At 55.3% G+C, this 18,218-nt stretch overlaps 1 protein-coding gene across 2 annotated transcripts in view; it reads right to left on the reverse strand.

Moving 5' to 3' along the window:
* Window positions 1-18,218, reverse strand: part of ZZEF1 (zinc finger ZZ-type and EF-hand domain containing 1) — a 97,401-nt gene that overhangs the window by 25,899 nt on the left and 53,284 nt on the right. For both annotated transcript variants that reach the window (XM_082707754.1, XM_082707753.1), the window contains exons 27-37: window positions 15,898-15,977; window positions 13,606-13,699; window positions 12,654-13,122; window positions 11,922-12,086; window positions 8,820-8,939; window positions 8,056-8,217; window positions 6,524-6,653; window positions 4,774-4,912; window positions 3,245-3,410; window positions 2,356-2,618; window positions 1,132-1,292 (exon numbers count right to left, since the gene is read on the reverse strand). In XM_082707754.1, coding sequence (XP_082563880.1) covers window positions 1,132-1,292; window positions 2,356-2,618; window positions 3,245-3,410; window positions 4,774-4,912; window positions 6,524-6,653; window positions 8,056-8,217; window positions 8,820-8,939; window positions 11,922-12,086; window positions 12,654-13,122; window positions 13,606-13,699; window positions 15,898-15,977 — 1,949 coding nt within the window. The remainder of the gene's footprint in view (window positions 1-1,131; window positions 1,293-2,355; window positions 2,619-3,244; window positions 3,411-4,773; window positions 4,913-6,523; window positions 6,654-8,055; window positions 8,218-8,819; window positions 8,940-11,921; window positions 12,087-12,653; window positions 13,123-13,605; window positions 13,700-15,897; window positions 15,978-18,218) is intronic.

The following is an 18,218-nucleotide window of genomic DNA, read 5'->3' on the forward strand; positions in this document are numbered from 1 at the left end:
ATATGCTAGGGGCTCGGAGGGCGACAGCACTGTGTCCAGGCTCAGGGGCGATGGCTGCCTCTGCCGACAATGTCTTCCCTGCCACCACCGTGTGTGGGTAGTTAGAGTGCCGCCCAGACAAGGGGTCTTGTGGTCAGGACGGCAGCACGCGGGACTGGGCTGAGGCCAGTGCTGCCTCTCTGGCTGAATGAGGCTGGCACAAGTCTCCAGTTGTCGCCAGCCATCTCTGCCTCTGTCTTCCCCTAAGCACAACGGGATCCCAGTGAGCCACCAGTACCACATGGGGGATCCATGAACTAGCCAACGTGACAGAGACAGGGGACGGAAACATGGGCCACTCCTCAGGCCAGGCAGGGGTGCCCGCAGCATCACCTCAAGCCTCGGAGGCGGCCTCCCAGAAGCCACGCTGTGCTCTAGCACAAAGCCAACTTTAAAACTGCGATCACAGGCGGCACCCGCATGCAGGAAGGAAGGCTTTTCTTCCACTTCCGCAGGTGTGTGCAAACCACCGTTGTCTGTTGGGTAGGCAGAAAGCACTCGGGATTACCTGCCTGCTGCCCACTATAAGAAGAACTCCGGAGCACTTGGGGGGCTCAGCCAGTAAAGCATCTGGCTCTAGGTCTCGGCTCAGGTTGTGATCTCAGGGTTGTGAGATCAATCCCTGCATCAGACTCAGCGCTGGGCATGGAGTCTACCTGGGAGTCCGTCTCCCTCCCCCACTTCCCCTGACCCCCACGCACACACAACTCTCTCTGAGAAAATAAAAGCTTCGCATATACAGTGTGCGCCATGGGCCAGGAACTAATCTCCTGGGGTATAGGATCTTCCTTCCTGTAATCCCACCAGAAGGCGGTAACAGGAGCGGTTGACGCTGGCGGGGAACATACAACAGACACTGTTTAAGCATTTTATGCACAGACGCTCGCTGCAGAACACGACACCTCATGGAAGAGGTACCAGTGTTCAGCCCACCTCACAGATGGGAAAGCAGAGTGAAAGGACGGCAGTCACATGCCGAGGACCTGACAGAGCAGGGACTGGAGCCCACAGTCCAGGCCACGAGTCCGTGGCCCTAGCCTCACCGCCCTGCACATGGCTCCCCATCCTGCGCAGTAACACACACAGACGTACATGGCAGAGCACAGAAGGGCCTGCGTGCAACGGGTCCTCCACAGCGTGGACAGCTCTGTCCTCCTCCAGTGCACAGCTGGGCACAGCGACAGGTGGGGCCCGGCGGTCTGGACCAGATTCCCCATCCGGCAGTATACCGAGAAGACACAGAGTTTTCAGACCTATGTGGGCAGCGAGAGAGCGGTCACAGACTTTAGAATGAGGTCATTTTGTGAAAATGCCGTAAATCCCTACATGGAGAGATGGCTGGATTTCCACAAAGCAAACCAACGCACTCCCAGTAGAACCCTCCCTGGCTGTCTATATCTCCTTGGCTCCTGGCATCAGGCACCAGATGTCTGAGGACCGAGGGACACACGTGCTTCGGGAGCAGCAGAAACCCAGGACACAAGAGGACTGTCCACTCAGAAACCCTAACAGGAAAATTCCATAGCGGCCCCCGACAACTCCATGTGTATGTCCCCACTGGCGAGCCTGGGAGCTCTGGCACCGCCCATGTGTGGCCCCACACGGGCCTCATGTCCCCACCATCCTGGAACAGGGAGCCCCGTACTTTGAGAGGGACTCAAACAGCTCCGAAGTGCCGCATGCACACTACGCTCCCCCGGGAAAGTCAAAGATGTTGCAATATTTCGTCAAACGACTCTAGTTCCACGGACTCTAGTTCTCTCACAGAGAACGCGGTTATGTGGAACAAACCTGCACCCCAGGTAAAAACGACGTTCCTCTGGCAAAGCTAAGACCGCCAGGATCAAATACCAAATTCCACATCCACAGACATTAAGAGCGTTAGTTATTACTTTTTCTTTTCTTTTTTTTTTTTAAGGTTTTATTATTTATTTGACAGAGAGAGATCACAAGTAGGCAGAGAGGCAGACAGAGAGAGAGAGAGGAGGAAGCAGGCTCCCTGCTGAGCAGAGAGCCCGATGTGGGACTCGATCCCAGGACCCTGAGATCATGACCTGAGCCGAAGGCAGCAGCTTAACCCACTGAGCCACCCAGGCGACCCATTACTTTTTCTTTTTGACCGTCGTGTGACTATCTTAGAGAAACTAAATGCATTTCCGCGCCACAGCTCGTCTCAGACACAGGTGGGCATCTGGCATGGCTCGCAGGCAGGGGAGCGCCTGCTGCAGGAAGCGGGCCAGGCTGCCCGGAAGCAGAAACGGTGTCTCCTTCCGGCACGAGCAGCGGGGCTGGCCAGTCCCCGCGGGAGGACAGTACCTTTTCCCTGGTGGGCCTGCATCAGACAGTCCCCAGCGAGCTGCAGGCATTGGCTGCGCAGGGCGCTGGCGCTGCTGTGCTCCCGGGGGCCCAGCCTCTCCCCGGCTGCGTCCTCCCCGCTGGCCAGGTGTGCGCTGTAGAGTGCCAGGGCAGCGAACAGCAGCCAGGCGTAGTTGTGGACGTACGGCTGGATGAGCCTCTGCCGGTCGCTGATGCGGATGGTCACCATCGGGTGGGCCGTGACGCTGTGCGTGGGCAAGTGGCTGCAAAGGCAAGATGTGTTCATGGCCGACTAGCCTCCGTGAGGGCGTGAAGAAAGCCGGGCCTCGGCGGTGTGCGTGGTCCCACAGTGTGCAGGGACCTCCGAGGCTGGGAGAACTGAACATCTCAACACAGAGGAATGAACCAACAAAAACAATGGACTAGCGTTGCAGGGTTTCACACACACACACACACCCCACCACCAACAGGCAAAACACTGTCTACAGAAACTGGTGGGGGCAGGGGGGATTCCTCACTGTGGAATTCTCCCAGTATGACAATACCGCTTTGGTAATGTGAAAAAATGCTCATCGTTTTTAGAGGTGGACACGCAGTATGTACAAGGAAAACGACCGAAAGTCTGCGATTTGCTTTAAAGCCCTTTAGCAAAGAGGAAAAAAGAACATGTTAATCACGCAGAGCAAAATCTTCATAGCTGTTGAGTCTGGATAACGACTATACAGGGGTTCCGGGTCCTCATCTCCTGAGCTGTGGGTACGTCTGAAATCTGTTAGAGCCAAAAGGCTTTCACCACACACACACACACACACACACACACACACACTCGCACGCACACACGCACGCATGCCCAGACAGTGTCCTGCGGCCGAAAGTCACAAGAGCATACCCATAGGAGTATTTCTTTGCCGCGTAGCACCCGTAGCAGAGATCAAAGTCATCACACACATTACAGTTCATCCTCCTGCCGATGATCAAACCCTGGCAGTGGTCACAGGTGAACTCCATGCTGACCATCTCGTGGTCGTCTCCATGGCCCTCGGGCTTCACCCCGCCTAGAAAAGAACACGAGGCTGAGGTGGCTTGGGCGCAGGCTCTCAGCGGTGCTCACTTCCAAACACGCACCGACCCAGAAGCAAGGCTCTGCCAGGTTACTGCTCAGGACGTCAAGGGCCATAGGCACTGTCTGGAGACCAGGGCGCTCTGCCCAGGGGCTCTGAGCACACAACTGCTCAGCCATGGTAGCGTGGACCGCCACCGTCTCCCAGCGCCACTGAGTGTGACGGGACGTACCACCAGTTCCTAGCACGACCACCATCTGGCAGAAACAAGTCCACGTGCCCATGGATGAGCTGCCTCCCATGCAACCTGCACTCTGACAAACATCAGGCATCTGCTGTGTGTTCCTCTCAACCAACACTGAGGAGTGACCAGGGTTTTGTTCTTACCTCTTCATTCCAGAATCACAGAGGAAAGCAGACTCCACTACCTCAAACCCCGTGAGGGAGGAACCATGCTTGTGCCCCATGTGGTCCCAGCCTAACGGAGCTCTGCACCTGCCGCCCACTCCTCGCACCGGGCCCACTTCTGCTCCGGCTGCCGAGAACCTGGTCACTGTTGTGACCGACTCCCTGAGGGAGCTCCTGGGAGGCCAGAGCCTCCTTCCTGCAGCAGCGCTCTGAGGATGTCACCACCCCACTATGTACAGGTCCACTCAAGGGCCTCAGCCAACTGCCCCAGAGCCCAGCTGTGGGCCCCGGCGGTCTGAGCACTTTGACCTGGACACACCAGCGATACTCAGGCCTCCGTCCACAGATGGGCTCCGTGCCAGAAGGGGATGCATGGCCTTTGCACCCCCCAGCTCTGACTTTCTTCAGGGACCAATCCACATCACGCCTTCCACCTCCTCGCCCAGCTTCCCTCCACAGCGAAGGTTACCTCTCCCAAACTTTTCTAGAACACTCCATATCCCACCTCTGTAACTCAGCACGCACACCCTTGTCCTGGGGCACTGCCCAGACGGGCGCTGGATCTTTCCCAACCGGGCCACGCACACACAGCACTCAGCCTACTCACGACTACCTACCCGCCACACCTCAGCACTGACACGCCAAGATCGGTCAAAAGTTCCGAGGTCTGCTTTTGTGCGGGGCCTCGGACTCCTTGTACACTCTGCCTGGTCCAGAGAGAACCACCCTCTGGAACTCAGCTGAAGGGCCCTTCGGCACCCGTTTGTGCACAGAGTCCCCACGCCCAGCAGGGTGGCAGGCAGAGGGACGTCAGACACCAGGGCGCGGGTACCTGGGACTTCTCCGCAGCAGGCGGAGAGCAGCCCGGGCAGTACCTCCCCGAGCAGCAGGCAAACAAATGACATGGGCCCGGGGCCCGGCCCGGGGGTCCCTTGGGCACAGTGCGCACCTAGGAAGCAGGTCTTGCAGAGATCCATGTCGCTGCACTGCAGACATCGGTAGCGGTGCCAGGGCGCAATCTCGTCACAGCCATCACACGAGATGTCCACGTTGAGCAGGTCACAGTAGCGAGCAATGAACATGTGCATCTGTAGGGTGAAATGTAGGCCATTAGCCAAGACACTCCGACACGGCCACAACCCATCAGTCACCTTACACTTCACCACCCACTCTGCGCGGCCCTGGGCCAGGGTGAGAAGAGGGTAGCGCTCGGTTGTCAACGCGGGAATCCCCTCGAGTGACCACGCAGAGGGCAGCTGCTCTGATAACCGAGTCAGGGGCTGAGAAAACCCTGCGAGGCACCAGCAGCAGTCAGGAAGCTCCCGGAGGTGACTCCATGTTGAGACCTGAGGGCAGACAGGTACCACTGGGTCTGGGTAAGGGCAGTAGGCACACCAGATCAAACTCGTAGCACGTTCTACACAAGGCAACGAGAAGCCAGGATGGTGGCCCCTAGGACTGGCAGTAACTCAGGTCCTGGGTGTAGAAGACAGCACAGAGCAGGGGAAAACTGGATCACATGATCACTCTTGAGCGTTGTAGAAAGTTCCTCTGGCTATTGATGGAGAATGGACTGAAGGAGGCAAGACCACATTCAGGGAGACCAGACATGAGAGGGGCTGTCACAGCGGCCCCACGACGGGCTCAGGGTGACATGGCACTGTGAGTAAGAGGGCAGAGAAAGGCAGGCATGCCCGAGAGGCATGAAGGAGACAGAGGAGTGGCACCTTGGGGATGGAATGGACGCGGAGCAGATGCAGGGTCGCAGAAAGCAGTGCTCGAGAGCAACACCCAGATCTCTAGCTCGGACACTCAGCCAGACAGGGCAGCGCTCAAAGACACAGAGACGCTGCCTTAAGAGCACTGTTTTCGCTGGCGCTTAAAGGGGAAACCTTTTGGGGGACAGCAAGAGTGCCGCCCTGAGCAAGCAAGCTTCATGGAAGGTAGCGGCAGGCCTAGGTGCAGGTCCTCCACACAGCCCGGAAGATGGGCAACGACTCACTAAGCGGCGGGACCATAGCCGACCAAGCGGACAGGCCCCATCAGCCCCCGGGGAGACACTAACGCACCAGAGAGGAAAACGCCCCGTCCGAGCACCGCGGAGGTGCTCCAGGAGCCAAGTCGCTGGCACACAGGAGGCATGCGTTGCTAACAAAAGGAATGACTCTGAGGCAGGAGATGCACCATATGGTGGTGTCGGGGCAACACCTCGTGTGGGGACGGACATGGCAGTCTAACTGCTCGGAGCCTCTGGGCGCCTGAACCACGAGACTCGGGCTGTGTGTGCACGTGGCGGTTCCCGTGCTCTGCGGACAGCCTGGGATGGATACGGGGCTCCACGTTACTCGCCTACAGGAAGAGAGCGTTCTACCCGAGGACGCCGGAGCCCAGGCCTTCAGCAACTCTCTCTCTCACCGTAAATTAATACGCCGGCGCCTCCTGTTCCACTTCAGCGCCACGAGCCCACGCTCGGAGAGTCCAGCTCTACAGGAGGGAGCCGTGCGCTCGGAGTCCGGCCAGTACGGGGTTCAGGCCCCCCACTCCCCACCCCGGTCTCCAGAGCAGTGTCGGAGACAGCTGCCTTCCAGGCTGCGCACTGCCACCGGACCTCCCCTGGACACAGCCCACTGGCATCCCCCCTGCAGACGCTCCTCTCCACACTCCCAGTCACTTCCAATCACCCCACTGAGAGGGCTTACTTTCCTCTGCTTCTCCGGCTCTTCCTGGGCTATTTTTTCATACCAGGCCTCAAACATGCCGTCCTGACACTCGTCCATCCATTCTGAATTCTGCTTGGCATCGGTAAGCTCATCATCTTCACTCCACTGGCTGAAAGGAGGACACAGAGAGAGAAAAGAGCACCTTTCCCAATAATCTAGGGAGAGCTGGGTAACACACTCTTTTTGCCCTACGGGTCTCACAGATGGAACATTTCTGAACCTCTGTGGGGAGGATGTGCATTTGGTGCAGAGGATCTGTGGGGCTGCTGACAGAACGTTCCAGTAAGAGGGAGACGCCCTTTCCAGAGCAGACTACAATGGCTGAGGAACTAGAGGCTGAAAGGCTATACCTAGGGGTGTAATTCCCCACATCCACGCATCCTAGTGAACCTCAGTGACAGGTGGTCCCAGCACGCCAGAGAGCCAGGAGCCCCAGGGACTGGCTCTCCCACCAGCTGCTCTTCAGCCCGGACCCCACACACACACACACTAAGCCCTGGCCCTCAGTCTCATTCTAAATAGCTTCATACAGATCATCTCTGGGGCTCCTTTCAGATGCAAAGTCACGAATTCCCATGATTCTGGTTCATAGTTCATTGTAGCAACCAGAATTTTAAATGTGAAAGGATCTGCTCAACCACAAATGCAAACTATTTACCAACCAACACACACACACACACTTGTTGACTCCTGCATCCCCTGACAGACTGCCGCCAGGCCTCCTTGCACTCAGCTCTGGGCTGGGCGCTGAGGAACAAGGAGTGGCTGGAGGGGTCCTCCAGAACTACAGGGCCCAGGCGCAGGCTCGTACACCCACCCTGGCTGTGTCCGCGCACAGAGGGCAATGCCAGCATCTGGGACATAAGGAGACAGGTGCAGGTCTAGCTCCGCTTCCAGGATGCCCAGAATGTCTGAGAAAGTGAAGCCTGTGCCAACACTGAGTCACTAACTTCTGGTTCTCTCCCCATGCCTTCCTTTCCCTGTCTCATTCTTTCTTCTCTATGCACACCAGTGGACTTGAGCAGGGTGGAGAGACACGCATTTTAAGTGGAAAGGAAAGAAAACCCACATGCTGATTTTTCTCATATCTTAAGTCCTTATAACATGCAAGAGGTTACAATGGCTAAAGGCCCATACACACAGAACCAAAAAATAAAGAAAAGAATTCTCCGATTCAGAAAGGTAGACTAGGGTCTCCAAAAATGTTGAGGATCCTCGTCCTCACAAGCCCACCACCACCACCACACACTTCCATGCACCAGGCACTGTTACCAACCCTGAGAAACACAACTCATTTACCCTTCACAACAATCTGAGGAGGTAGGTACCCATTACTGTCCTCCAGGCCTAAGAAGGAGGAAACGGAGGCACAGTGGGCTCAAATGAGCAGCCCAAAGTCCTCCGGCTGGGCTATGGCAGAGCCGGGATGCACTACGGGGAGGCTAACGCCAGCATCCGGGCCCTGAACCCCTCTGCTCCGGGCACTGCGGGGTGTGGGACTGGGATCTTACCTGATCACACTGTCGTGGACGCTTATATTTTCTTGTGACATCTTCATGAGGAGATGCGGCAACTGAATGTCCACAAAGAAGGCGAGATCGCCGGGTTCCCAGCCCATATCCAGAAAATGCAGCAAGGCCGTCTGCACACAGGACAAGGCAGGCAGCAAGGACCTAAGGACCCCAGGAAGCTGAGCGTTACCAAAGTCGCCGTCCCCAGGCGGGATGACACAGAAGGTAAGTGGGAATCCGGTGTGTCTCCAGGTGAGCTCACACCCCACACAAGCCCTCCTCCAAGGGCAAGAGTCCCGGAAGCATGACGCCACACCTGCCTCAGGGTACTTTATGGTCAAAGAGCGTAAAAATCATGTCTGGTAAGCAGCCGGCCCCAAATTAGCACAGGTCATTCCTTCGGCGCAGACAGAGAAGGAGACCGCCTGATTTCAGGCTCCTGCCAAAATCACCTGCGCGGGATGGCGCTGGGGAATGGCTTCACACACGTCTTAAAGGTGCACGCAATGCGCGAGAAGCTAAAAAGGACAGGTCATCTGTGCTTACGCAAAGCAGGAACTGCCCCCTTGAGAAAGGACAGAGCACACAGGAAAAGGACTGGGACATGTCCGAGTAAGTCCGCGCATGCAACCGGTACTGGGGGGTGACATCCGTATCACTGCTCGCCCTCTCACTGTGGGCGTCCACACGCTCACCCAGGACGTGCACTTCCAAAGTCAGCAAACACAGAGTGCACGTGGAGACACGCAAACGCGGTACAGTACCTGTCGTTTATGCTGTGAAACCCTTTCACCGCCTCGACCAGCAGCAGGACAAACTGGTAGTAAGTGTCGCGAACCTCCTTGTGCAGGCGCGCACCGCAGCCCTCCAAGTGCACGAAGTAGCTGCACACAGAGGGGAGCGGGGTCACATCTCTGCCGGCCGGCAGCGCCTACGCGGTCTGGACGCCCTTCCTGTGCCCAGCACGCTGTGGAAGAACGCACTGAGAGCCCGGGGCTCGGGGGGCAATGGCGTGGCAGCGAGGAGTCGAGGAGTCGCCCGCCGGGGCCAGGGGGCAGGCAGGCGAGCATTCCTCCTCCGTAGCTCATCGGGGCCGCCCCCCGACCTTCGCTGCTCACTTCAGCCAGGCCCCTTGGCCCTAGCCCCCCAAACCGATGAGCCCAGCACCAAGCCCGCGGCCCCTCCCACCTCAATCCTTGTGCCCTGGGAGCCTTCAGGGTCCACAGGAACGACTCCCAGGTGTCCCTGCCACAGTCCCTCCAGCCGGACGGGCACTCCTCTGAGATCATCACTACAGGGACAGCAGGACTCCCGAGACCTTGACTCGAGAGCAGCCTGCTCTGCCTCCGACCCCATAGCAGCAGCCTCCATCCCCAGGAGCCCCAACCCATAAGGCTGCCTCACGTGTGGTAGCTGCGCTGAGACCCCGTGGCCCTCACCGTCCTCTCACCCGGGCGACCGCCAACTCCCTGCCGCCTCTCCCTCCACAGACTGGCCTGAGAGAGCTCGCGGCGCCCTCACTGCACATCAGGCTGACGGGCGTCGCTCTCCACTCAGGACCACAAGGCTCCGAGCTGCACTCGAGCAGCCAGTCAGACCAGCCTTCTCACCTCACACTATGACTTCAATCCCTCGTGCCTTTCCTCAAACTGCCACGGCTTCCCCTAACCCTTCATGCCTGGCTGAGGACAAGGACAGAAAAACCACAGCGTCCCCCATCCCGGCACCACCTGACCGGCCCGCACGTCCATCAGCACCACGCGGCTCCCGCATGACCTCCCAGGCTCTGCCCAAACCGACCCTCTGCGGCAGCCCCTGCCGTGTGACGGGCCCTCTCCTCCTGTGTCCAGTGTGATTGGGACAGACGCCAGCCTGCCAATGTATGAAACGCGCCAGCGCCTAATCCTAAAACCCTCAGCAGAGCCCATGTCTCAGGCAATTCTGCCTTTTCCTCTGCTCCCCTTTAAGGCCAAGGTTCTTGAAATGGTTGTGGTCTCTCCCTACCTTGGACCTCCCACCCAATTTTCCTCTCAACTCAGTCCAGCCAGGCTTTTGGCCCCCAGACAAATCCAGCATGGGCTTCTGTGGCCCCACATCAGCGTTGGACGCAATGGACACATTCTTTTCTTGGATTCGAAGACCTCATCATGCCCTGGGTTTCCCTCTGGATGGCCTCTCCTGCTCGACCTCCTTAGCGGACCCCTCCTCCACTGCCTGAGCTCTGAATGAAGAGGTGACCCTCAGGCTCAGTCCCGAGCCCGTTCTTATCTGTCTCTGCATGTTTCTTGGTCATCCAGTCTCATGGGTGTAAACACGGTCTACGTGCTAACAGCATCCCTACTCTAGCCCCAGCCCTGGCTTCTTTCTAGAACCTCAGACCCTTACCTTGACACTCTGGATGCCTTTACTTGGATGTGAGAAAGGCAGGTCAAACTTAACACACCAAAGCAACATCTGATTTCTCACCCCAATCTGTTTCTTCCATTCTCTTCCCCTCAGTAAAATCCACCATGATCCACCAACTGTGGAGCCAAGACCCAGCAGCTCCCGCACTGCGGTCCCTTCTGCTCATTCTCCGCACCCCATCCCCAGGTGCGTCCCGGCAGCTCCATCTCCAGAGCAGATCCCGAGTGCCCTCCCTTCTCTCCATCTCCAGGACCACTGCAGGCTCTGGAGCCTGCCGCCTCCCACCTGGCCGGCCGCACCGTCTCCGGACTGCTCTGTGTCCACCCACACTTTCCCCTGGAGTGGTCAGATGTGACTTGCATAAGCGTAAGACAGTGTGCTCCTCCTGGGCCTGGGGCTCCCCAGGTTCTCCCACCTACAGCTCAGAACAAAATCCAAACACCTGAAACCCTGCCCTACAAAGTCTGGCATCCTCCGAGCCCCAAATCACTTCCTCTGCTGCTCTCCTGCCATTCCCCCCCACTCAGGCATGCCAGTTTTCGCGCTGTTCCTGGGGCCAAGCCCTCACCCTAGGGCCTCTGCGCTGCTCCTTCGGCCTTCAGTGGGCCTCCCTCTGAGCTCACTGGTTACTCATCTCCTGGTTCGCAGGCTGACTTCTCAGCGCCATTCCCTGACCCCCAGACTACATCACTGTGCATGAAGCCATCGTGCCTGGGATGGATACAGTAAGCAGATGGAGGAATGGACGCATCTCCTTTATCATCTGTTTTTCCTCAACACAATACAAGCTCCAGCAGGAGCACCTGGGGGGGCTCAGTGCGTTACGTGTCTGCTTTCAGCTCAGGTTAGGATCCCCGGGTCCTGGGATCGGGCCCCCCATCAGGCTCTCTGCTCAGTGAGGGAGTCTGCTTCTTCCTCTGCCTCTGCCTGCTGCTCCCCAACTTGTGTGCGCACATGCACACTCTCTTTCTCTCAAAAAATAAAATCTTAAAATGAAAGAAAGGATAAAAGCACCATTAGAAGAAGACTCTTGTCTGCCTCGTCCACAGCTGCACACCCATCTCCTAGATCGAGGCCTGGCGCCAACACTCAGGCAACAGCAGCTAACTGGCTACCGGAACCACCTTGTGAGGTACTCAGATTAATGTCCTCACTGTGAACAAAAATCCAATCTAGCTCACAGCTTCCAGAAGCCAGCGGGCGGGCGTGGGGACACAGGGAACACAGTCCTCCCTGGTAAAAAAAAAAAAAGCTGATAAACTCACCAGGGGGAATAAACAGGTTTCTGGTATTGCTTACTATAGAAAGAACCCATTTCTCCTTAGGGCAAGAGTACTGACCAAAAATAAGAATTTACATCCCACCCCGAAATAACAGTTACTAATGAAAGATGACTTGGGTTTCCTTAAAGCCACCCATGCCTATCTTCCTTGCACGTAGGTGCGGGGCGGGTTACTCACTTGGTAAACTCCTTCTGGCAGGTCAGCAGCTCCAGCAGAAAGAGCACATATGGCGGGTGGAAGCAGTGGGGCTGTCCGAGGGACTCCAAGCAGTACTGAATGATCCTCAGGACCTCAAGGACACTCTGTGCCTGGGCCTTCCTTAAGGCAAGAACCTTCACAACGCTGAAGACAGAGGTCGAGTCAGGGGCAGCAAGAAAGCAAGAGCAGCACGAGGGTGATGGCAGGAATGCCGGTCCGGAGGGGGTCTGGGCCCTGTCGGCCCCCGCTCAGCCAGCTCGAGGCCCAACCCGAAGCCCGACCCCCCACGCTCACACACTCACTAGTTAGAACGGAACTCTGGTATTTTTACTGCCCCGCAGAGACAAAGCTTTAATTCTCAACGCAGGAAATCATGAAGACATGCAATCCTTCCAGAGACGCAGGCCCGCCAACAATTTTGTCAGAAAACCTCAAATCCTAAGTTTCTCCCAGGATTAATATGAGACACATTTATAAATGATGGCTACGGAAACCAATGCTCCTTTTTTTAAAATCTTCGCGTACGTTACTGAGACCTAATAATGTACAAATCTTCAGTCACAAAATGCTTCTTTAAAAGGCAAGCGTAGTCACCCTGTTTTGTCTGGCATGCACTGACACAGATCTTAGTCTGCCCCCCAGATCCTCCTCACTCCCTGCGGTGCGTAGGAGCCCGGCCTGGCCTGGGCACCAGGAGGGATGGTGGCTCACCTGTCGTGGGAGAGGGACTGGTCCTTGATGAAGTCGAGCACGTCCTTCAGCACGGGGTACTTCTCCTTCACAGTGGGCGCTGGCCTGGCCTCCTCCACAGACCGGAAGGAGAGCAGCCGGAGTCGTCCTCGAGCGAAGGGAGGCCGCCGGGCGGGGGCAGAAGGTGACAAGGGCTCTTCAGTGGTGGCAGAGGACAGGTCGGCAGCAGTGGGCCCGCTGCTGGGTGGCAGCTTCGGCTGCACATCCGAGCCAGGACCCCCGTCGCCCGCAGCAGGGGTGCCCACTTCCACAGGCGACACGGAAGCCCGGAAATGCTCCTCGACCACAGAGCTCGTCCTCAGACGCCTGTCCCGTGGCTGGAGGTGATCTGTTTCATCTGCAGCCACCAGCCCGTCACAGCTTTCCTTTGAACTCACTCCCACGGGCAAAAATCTTAGTAACAGGAGACTCTTCTGAATACACTCTTTTGCTGAAAGCAGAAAGCAAAGAAGGTAATGGAAAAAAAGTCAAAATTCAACTTATTTACTTTCAGAGAGAAAATAATCTCCTTAAACTCTACAATTTAGGACAAGAAATACCTCCATTAATAAAGTGATATACTTCTCCCTCTGCCCCTCACCCTGTTCTTGTGCTCTCTCATTCTCCCTCACTCCCTCTTAAAAAATATATATATATAATAATAACCTTTTAAGAAAATAAAAAAGGGCACCTGGGTGGCTCAGTCGGTGAAGCGTCTGCCTTCGGCTTGGGTCATGGTCCCCAGGTCCTGGGATTGAGGCCCATGTAGGGCTCCCTGCTCAGCGGGGAGTCTGCCTCTGCCTCTGCCTCTCCCCCTAACTCCTTCTCTCTTTCGCTCGCCCACATTCTCTCACTCAAATAAATAAGCACAATCATCTCGCAGACGGGTCTCCAGCTTCCCAGCACACGTCCGCAGAAGGCTGAGCACACTCACCCAGACCCTCGGGGTTCACCTCAGCAGCTTCTGACCCGCGCCTTCCTTCTGCCTCATCCCCCAGCGTCATCAGGGACTTCTGCTTCATCTCCAGCTGCAGGGACAATGCAAGCCACACGGTTACAGCATCCAGGCAGGGCTGCAGGGGCAGCCTCACCAAGCTATAATCACACGCACCCAGCACACCACCACAAACGACCGCACCATCATCGTCCAAATCTGGAGGGCACAGCTGTTTCTGTTGGTCCCAGAAGCAACCCAGGCTTGGAAGCTAATGGTGTATCCACAGCACTGCCTTCTCTTCAACTGTGTGCTGTTTGGGCAGGTGGCGTACCCCTGATCCCACTACTTTAAGAGTCGTGGAGCACACGGCTGGCTCAGTGGGTTAAGTGTCCAACTCTTGATTTCCACTCAGGTCATGTTCTTAGGGTCCCGAGAGCTGCATCAGGCTCCGTGCTCAGCACGAGTCCACTTCTCCTCTCCCTCTGCTCCTCCCCCGCCCCCGTGCTTGTGCATGTGCATGCTCCCTCCCTCTCTCTCTCTCAAATAAAGAAACAAACTCTTCAAGCAGAATGTACAGCTCTGGAGCTGGGGGCCCTTGCCCGAAGCCGGCCCAGCACAGACAAGGCAGTGCAGGCTACAGAAGTGAATGGCTTGCTAAGGCTACACACCCAGTTTCCTGCACAAGTTGGACCAAAACTCGATCTCGGTGCTACCCTGGGCGGGGACACTTCTATGTGATGCTGAACCAGCCAGGCAGAGAACAGTGCCCCAAGGGCCAGCACAGGCCACGGTGCTGAAAGCCCAAGCAGACAACCACGTCTGGGAGAGAGGCTGGCATGTTGTCCAGCCGTCAGCAGTCTGTCCTACACTAAACCAGAAACAGGTCAACTGTCCAACCCTTCCCCTTCGAGCGCATATGGTAGCGACTTTATCACTCATTTTCTTACACCGCTACTACTGCCTTGGTTTCTCACAGCACACTGTCGTGACCCTCCTCGCACCATCTAGAAGACAACACCGTTTAATTTTTCTGGATAGGATCTGTTCGTTTTGTCTCCATCCACCTATCCAGCAAGTCACTGCCATCACTACGTTCTAACTGCTGTGGAGCCTGGCCAAGCCCCTTTGGTTCCTGGGTTATCTCATGCATTAGACAAATCCTGGCACCAGTGTTCTGAAGCTACCTGCATCTCTGGTCTGACATGTGTGCTAGATGTTTTGAGGTTCACAGACTCCTCCAACTCAGTGTCTCAAGCCACCTGTGTGTCCCCACGCTCAGCATGTCCCAGAACAAATTCACTGCTGCCCACTGCCCACTCCCAACTCCAGGCCATTCTCCCCAGTCTGGCTCAGGCTTCCACGGCCCAGCAAGTCCCCAAATCGGGAACGTGGGAAGGGTCCTGGAGTCCACCACACTACGGACCACTCACACCAGCCATAGAACCTGCCCACTCTATGCCGAGGGGCAGCTGCCATGCTCATCAAAGAACCGGCTGGTCTCCCGCTCTCTGTCTCACTGCCCGGCCTCCCACTCACAGACGTTGCTACCACCGTTCTCCAGTGCGGGAAGCCTTCCCTGTGGAACGCGGCCTTGCCACCATCTACAGCCATCAGTGGCCATCCAGGCCATGAGACCCTACGGAGTGGCCCTGGGGTTACTGAGGCTGTTAGGGGCTCATGGACACTCTCAGCACTCCCCACAGAAGGACGTGAAGGATTCTACATTATTTTAGCGCTTTTCATGTCACTGAACTTTAGTAAAAACAAACAGACTAGAGAGCTGCTTCCCTTAACTACGCGAACCCATGGTGGTAACAAAGAACAGAAGGCTGGCTGAGGACAAAGCAAAAGGCTGACACATTGCAAACCAACCCCCCCTCCCCCCGCCACTCCTGGGTGGGACATAGGTGACATTCTTGGAATCTCCCACCCATCTTAATGTGAGTTCCTTGCTGGAGGGCAGAACAACCTTGGCATTGGCAAGGCCTCCGGTATCTTGTGGGTCCTCTTTAGCATATGGAAGTCCCACTGAAACCTCCCTTTCCTTACCTCCCCCCACCCCCATGGTACAGAACTACCACCCCTCACAACCCCAGGGCAGCAGCTCTTCCTGCCCACTGGTCCTGTCCCCGTGATTTAATAAACCACCATTCTGCACCAAAGATATCTCAAGAATCCTTTCCTGGTCATTGGTTCCGGACCTCACTCCACTGACCTCACCTATAATCTAGAACCTCATCAGTGGGAAAATTCACAGCACATACAAACCACATGCAAAGAAAATCTTACCATCCATATTCGAATGCCGTCTGCCAAGCAATAGACCTGGGCAAACTCCTCGCTCAGGGCTGTGCTGCCCCCACTTTTTACTGGGGAGAGGAGAGACGATGAGATTATACTCAGTCAACTCAATTCGGTACTGCAGCGTTAAGCACAAAGTAGCTTCTAACTGTCCTCACACAGAGAAAGGTCTTTCTCCTGATGCTCAGACCTTGCAGGTAAGTGGGTGTGGGGGAGGGGCAGGCCATTAACCCATAAGCACCAGTAGTGGGTTCTCTGTGTTACCACAAAGTCATTTTTTTAAGTGAACAACATCTGAAATGGACATACTATTAAATTGAGTAAAATATTTAAAATAAACATATGAAAGTAAAATACCAAAAATATTAAAAGTAAAATAAAAAGTATTAAAAGTAAGTAAAAATAACTACTAAGATGAAAAAAGTTCATGGTATAAATTTTAAGTGAAAAAAAAAGAGTTTTGAAACAGTATAAGTACAAAATTACCTACTTAACAACACTTATTAGAAATCTGTGTACATACATGACATATATGATACATATACAGATACATATGCCATATGAATATGCCTAGATAAAAGGGCCAGATAGATACACGGAAAAATGTTAACAGATGTCTTCTTGAACTGGTGAGATTATAACTGGTATTTTAAGGTTTCCTGTACTTTGTAAGTTTCCACATGAACGGATAATATTTTCATAATTAAAAAAATCACAAAGAAGTTGTCTGTTTCAAAGAAAGACCTAAGGAGGCTGCTCCTTTCTTGGCTTGTAAGAACCAGAGGATCACAGACCAGAACAGCAAGGGGCTGTCCCAGAGCTGGCAGACAGCTGAGGGCTCGGGGCACATGCGGGCTGCATCACCGGGCTCCTCTGGCACTGGTAACACCGGGAACACTGTAGAGAACCACAGACCTGGCTCTGCCCTTAGGCAGCGCACCACCCAGTTGAAAAACTCCACCCACGTATCTCTAATACAAAAAGGTGGGCCATTTTTAGACAAAGATGAGCAGTTCAGCAAGATAAGCCCCTCCTTCAAGGAGCTCGCCTGCTCAGCAGGACCCAGGAACAGCGCCCAGAGAACAGAAACCAGCTGTAATTCCAACCCAGGGCAAGGTTGTTCCGGAAGTGACCTGTATCCAGTTCCCATCAGACTGTGCCTCTCCTGAAATAGGGACGTGCTGTCTGAGTACCATCTGAAAAGAAGCTGGGGATCCTGCAATCAGCCAGAAACTCTGTTTCTCAGCTTTTAGTTCGAGCCTTTCATCCACTCAGAGTTCCTACAGGTAAACAAGACTGTCCAGCTCTCTTATTACCATTTGATTACGAAAACATACTGGATTTTTTTTAAACCTGGCAGGTCACCTGGTCCCCCACCCCCTAGCAGAGATAGTCTTCCACAGGACACCTGTTTTCACAAAACCACCCACTGCCAATGGAGGTTTTACTTATTTGAGCAGCTTCTTCAAGGAAACAGTAAGAACTGAGGAAGGATTAACAGATGTTCTAGAGTCAGGAAATAAACCCTGCACCGTGAGGTCTGAAGAACCGGGTCATACAGGGCAGCAGCGATTGTCCTCGGAGCACTGACTAAGAGCAGCAGCCGTCCGGGGCCTGCTCTACCGGGGGAAGCACAGTCCCTGCTCAGCTCATGTGCACCATGAAAGCAACACACTCGCAGCTGAAGTGCTGGGGAAAGGCCTAGCTCCTCTTTACGGAGGGCGTGAAACACTTTTCCCTTGAGAGATTATGGGGGGAGAGAGCCCCTCCCTCCCACGGGTCCGGGTCCCAGCGGCTGCTGGCTACACTCACAGGACGCAGCCGGCACTGCGGGTTGGTGGGGGGCGGAATGCAGGGCAGGGGACGCAAGGAACAGAGATGGCGACGAGCAGGCAACCAATCAGGAGGCCTCCAAAAGCTACAAATGCTTTAAGTCTAAAGACAAGAGTGAATACATTTCCCTCCTTGGTCATCAGCACCCTGAATTACCCACACAACTCGGGGTCTGACCAGCATTTCTCAGGATGTCGGAGCTCTCGACTCCCGAGTTTACGGATAAGGGGACAAACGTGCAGAGAGCTTGTCTGACGAACCTGAAGCCACATGACTTCGAGTTCTTGCCCAAGACTATAACCCAAGTTAGGGCCTCCTTCCCTTAAAGTTCTTGGCAGTTTTCCATGAGGATTTTGGAGAAAGAAGTGACCTGCTGATTAGGAAACTCAAGGCTATTTGTACACATGACAGTTGTGTAACTATAAACAGGTCACGGATCTTCCGACTGGCAGAGTGGGACTTAAACAGAGCAGGTC

The sequence above is a fragment of the Mustela nivalis genome, assembly GCF_964662115.1.
Source record: "Mustela nivalis genome assembly, chromosome: 17".
Lineage (NCBI taxonomy): Eukaryota > Metazoa > Chordata > Mammalia > Carnivora > Mustelidae > Mustela > Mustela nivalis.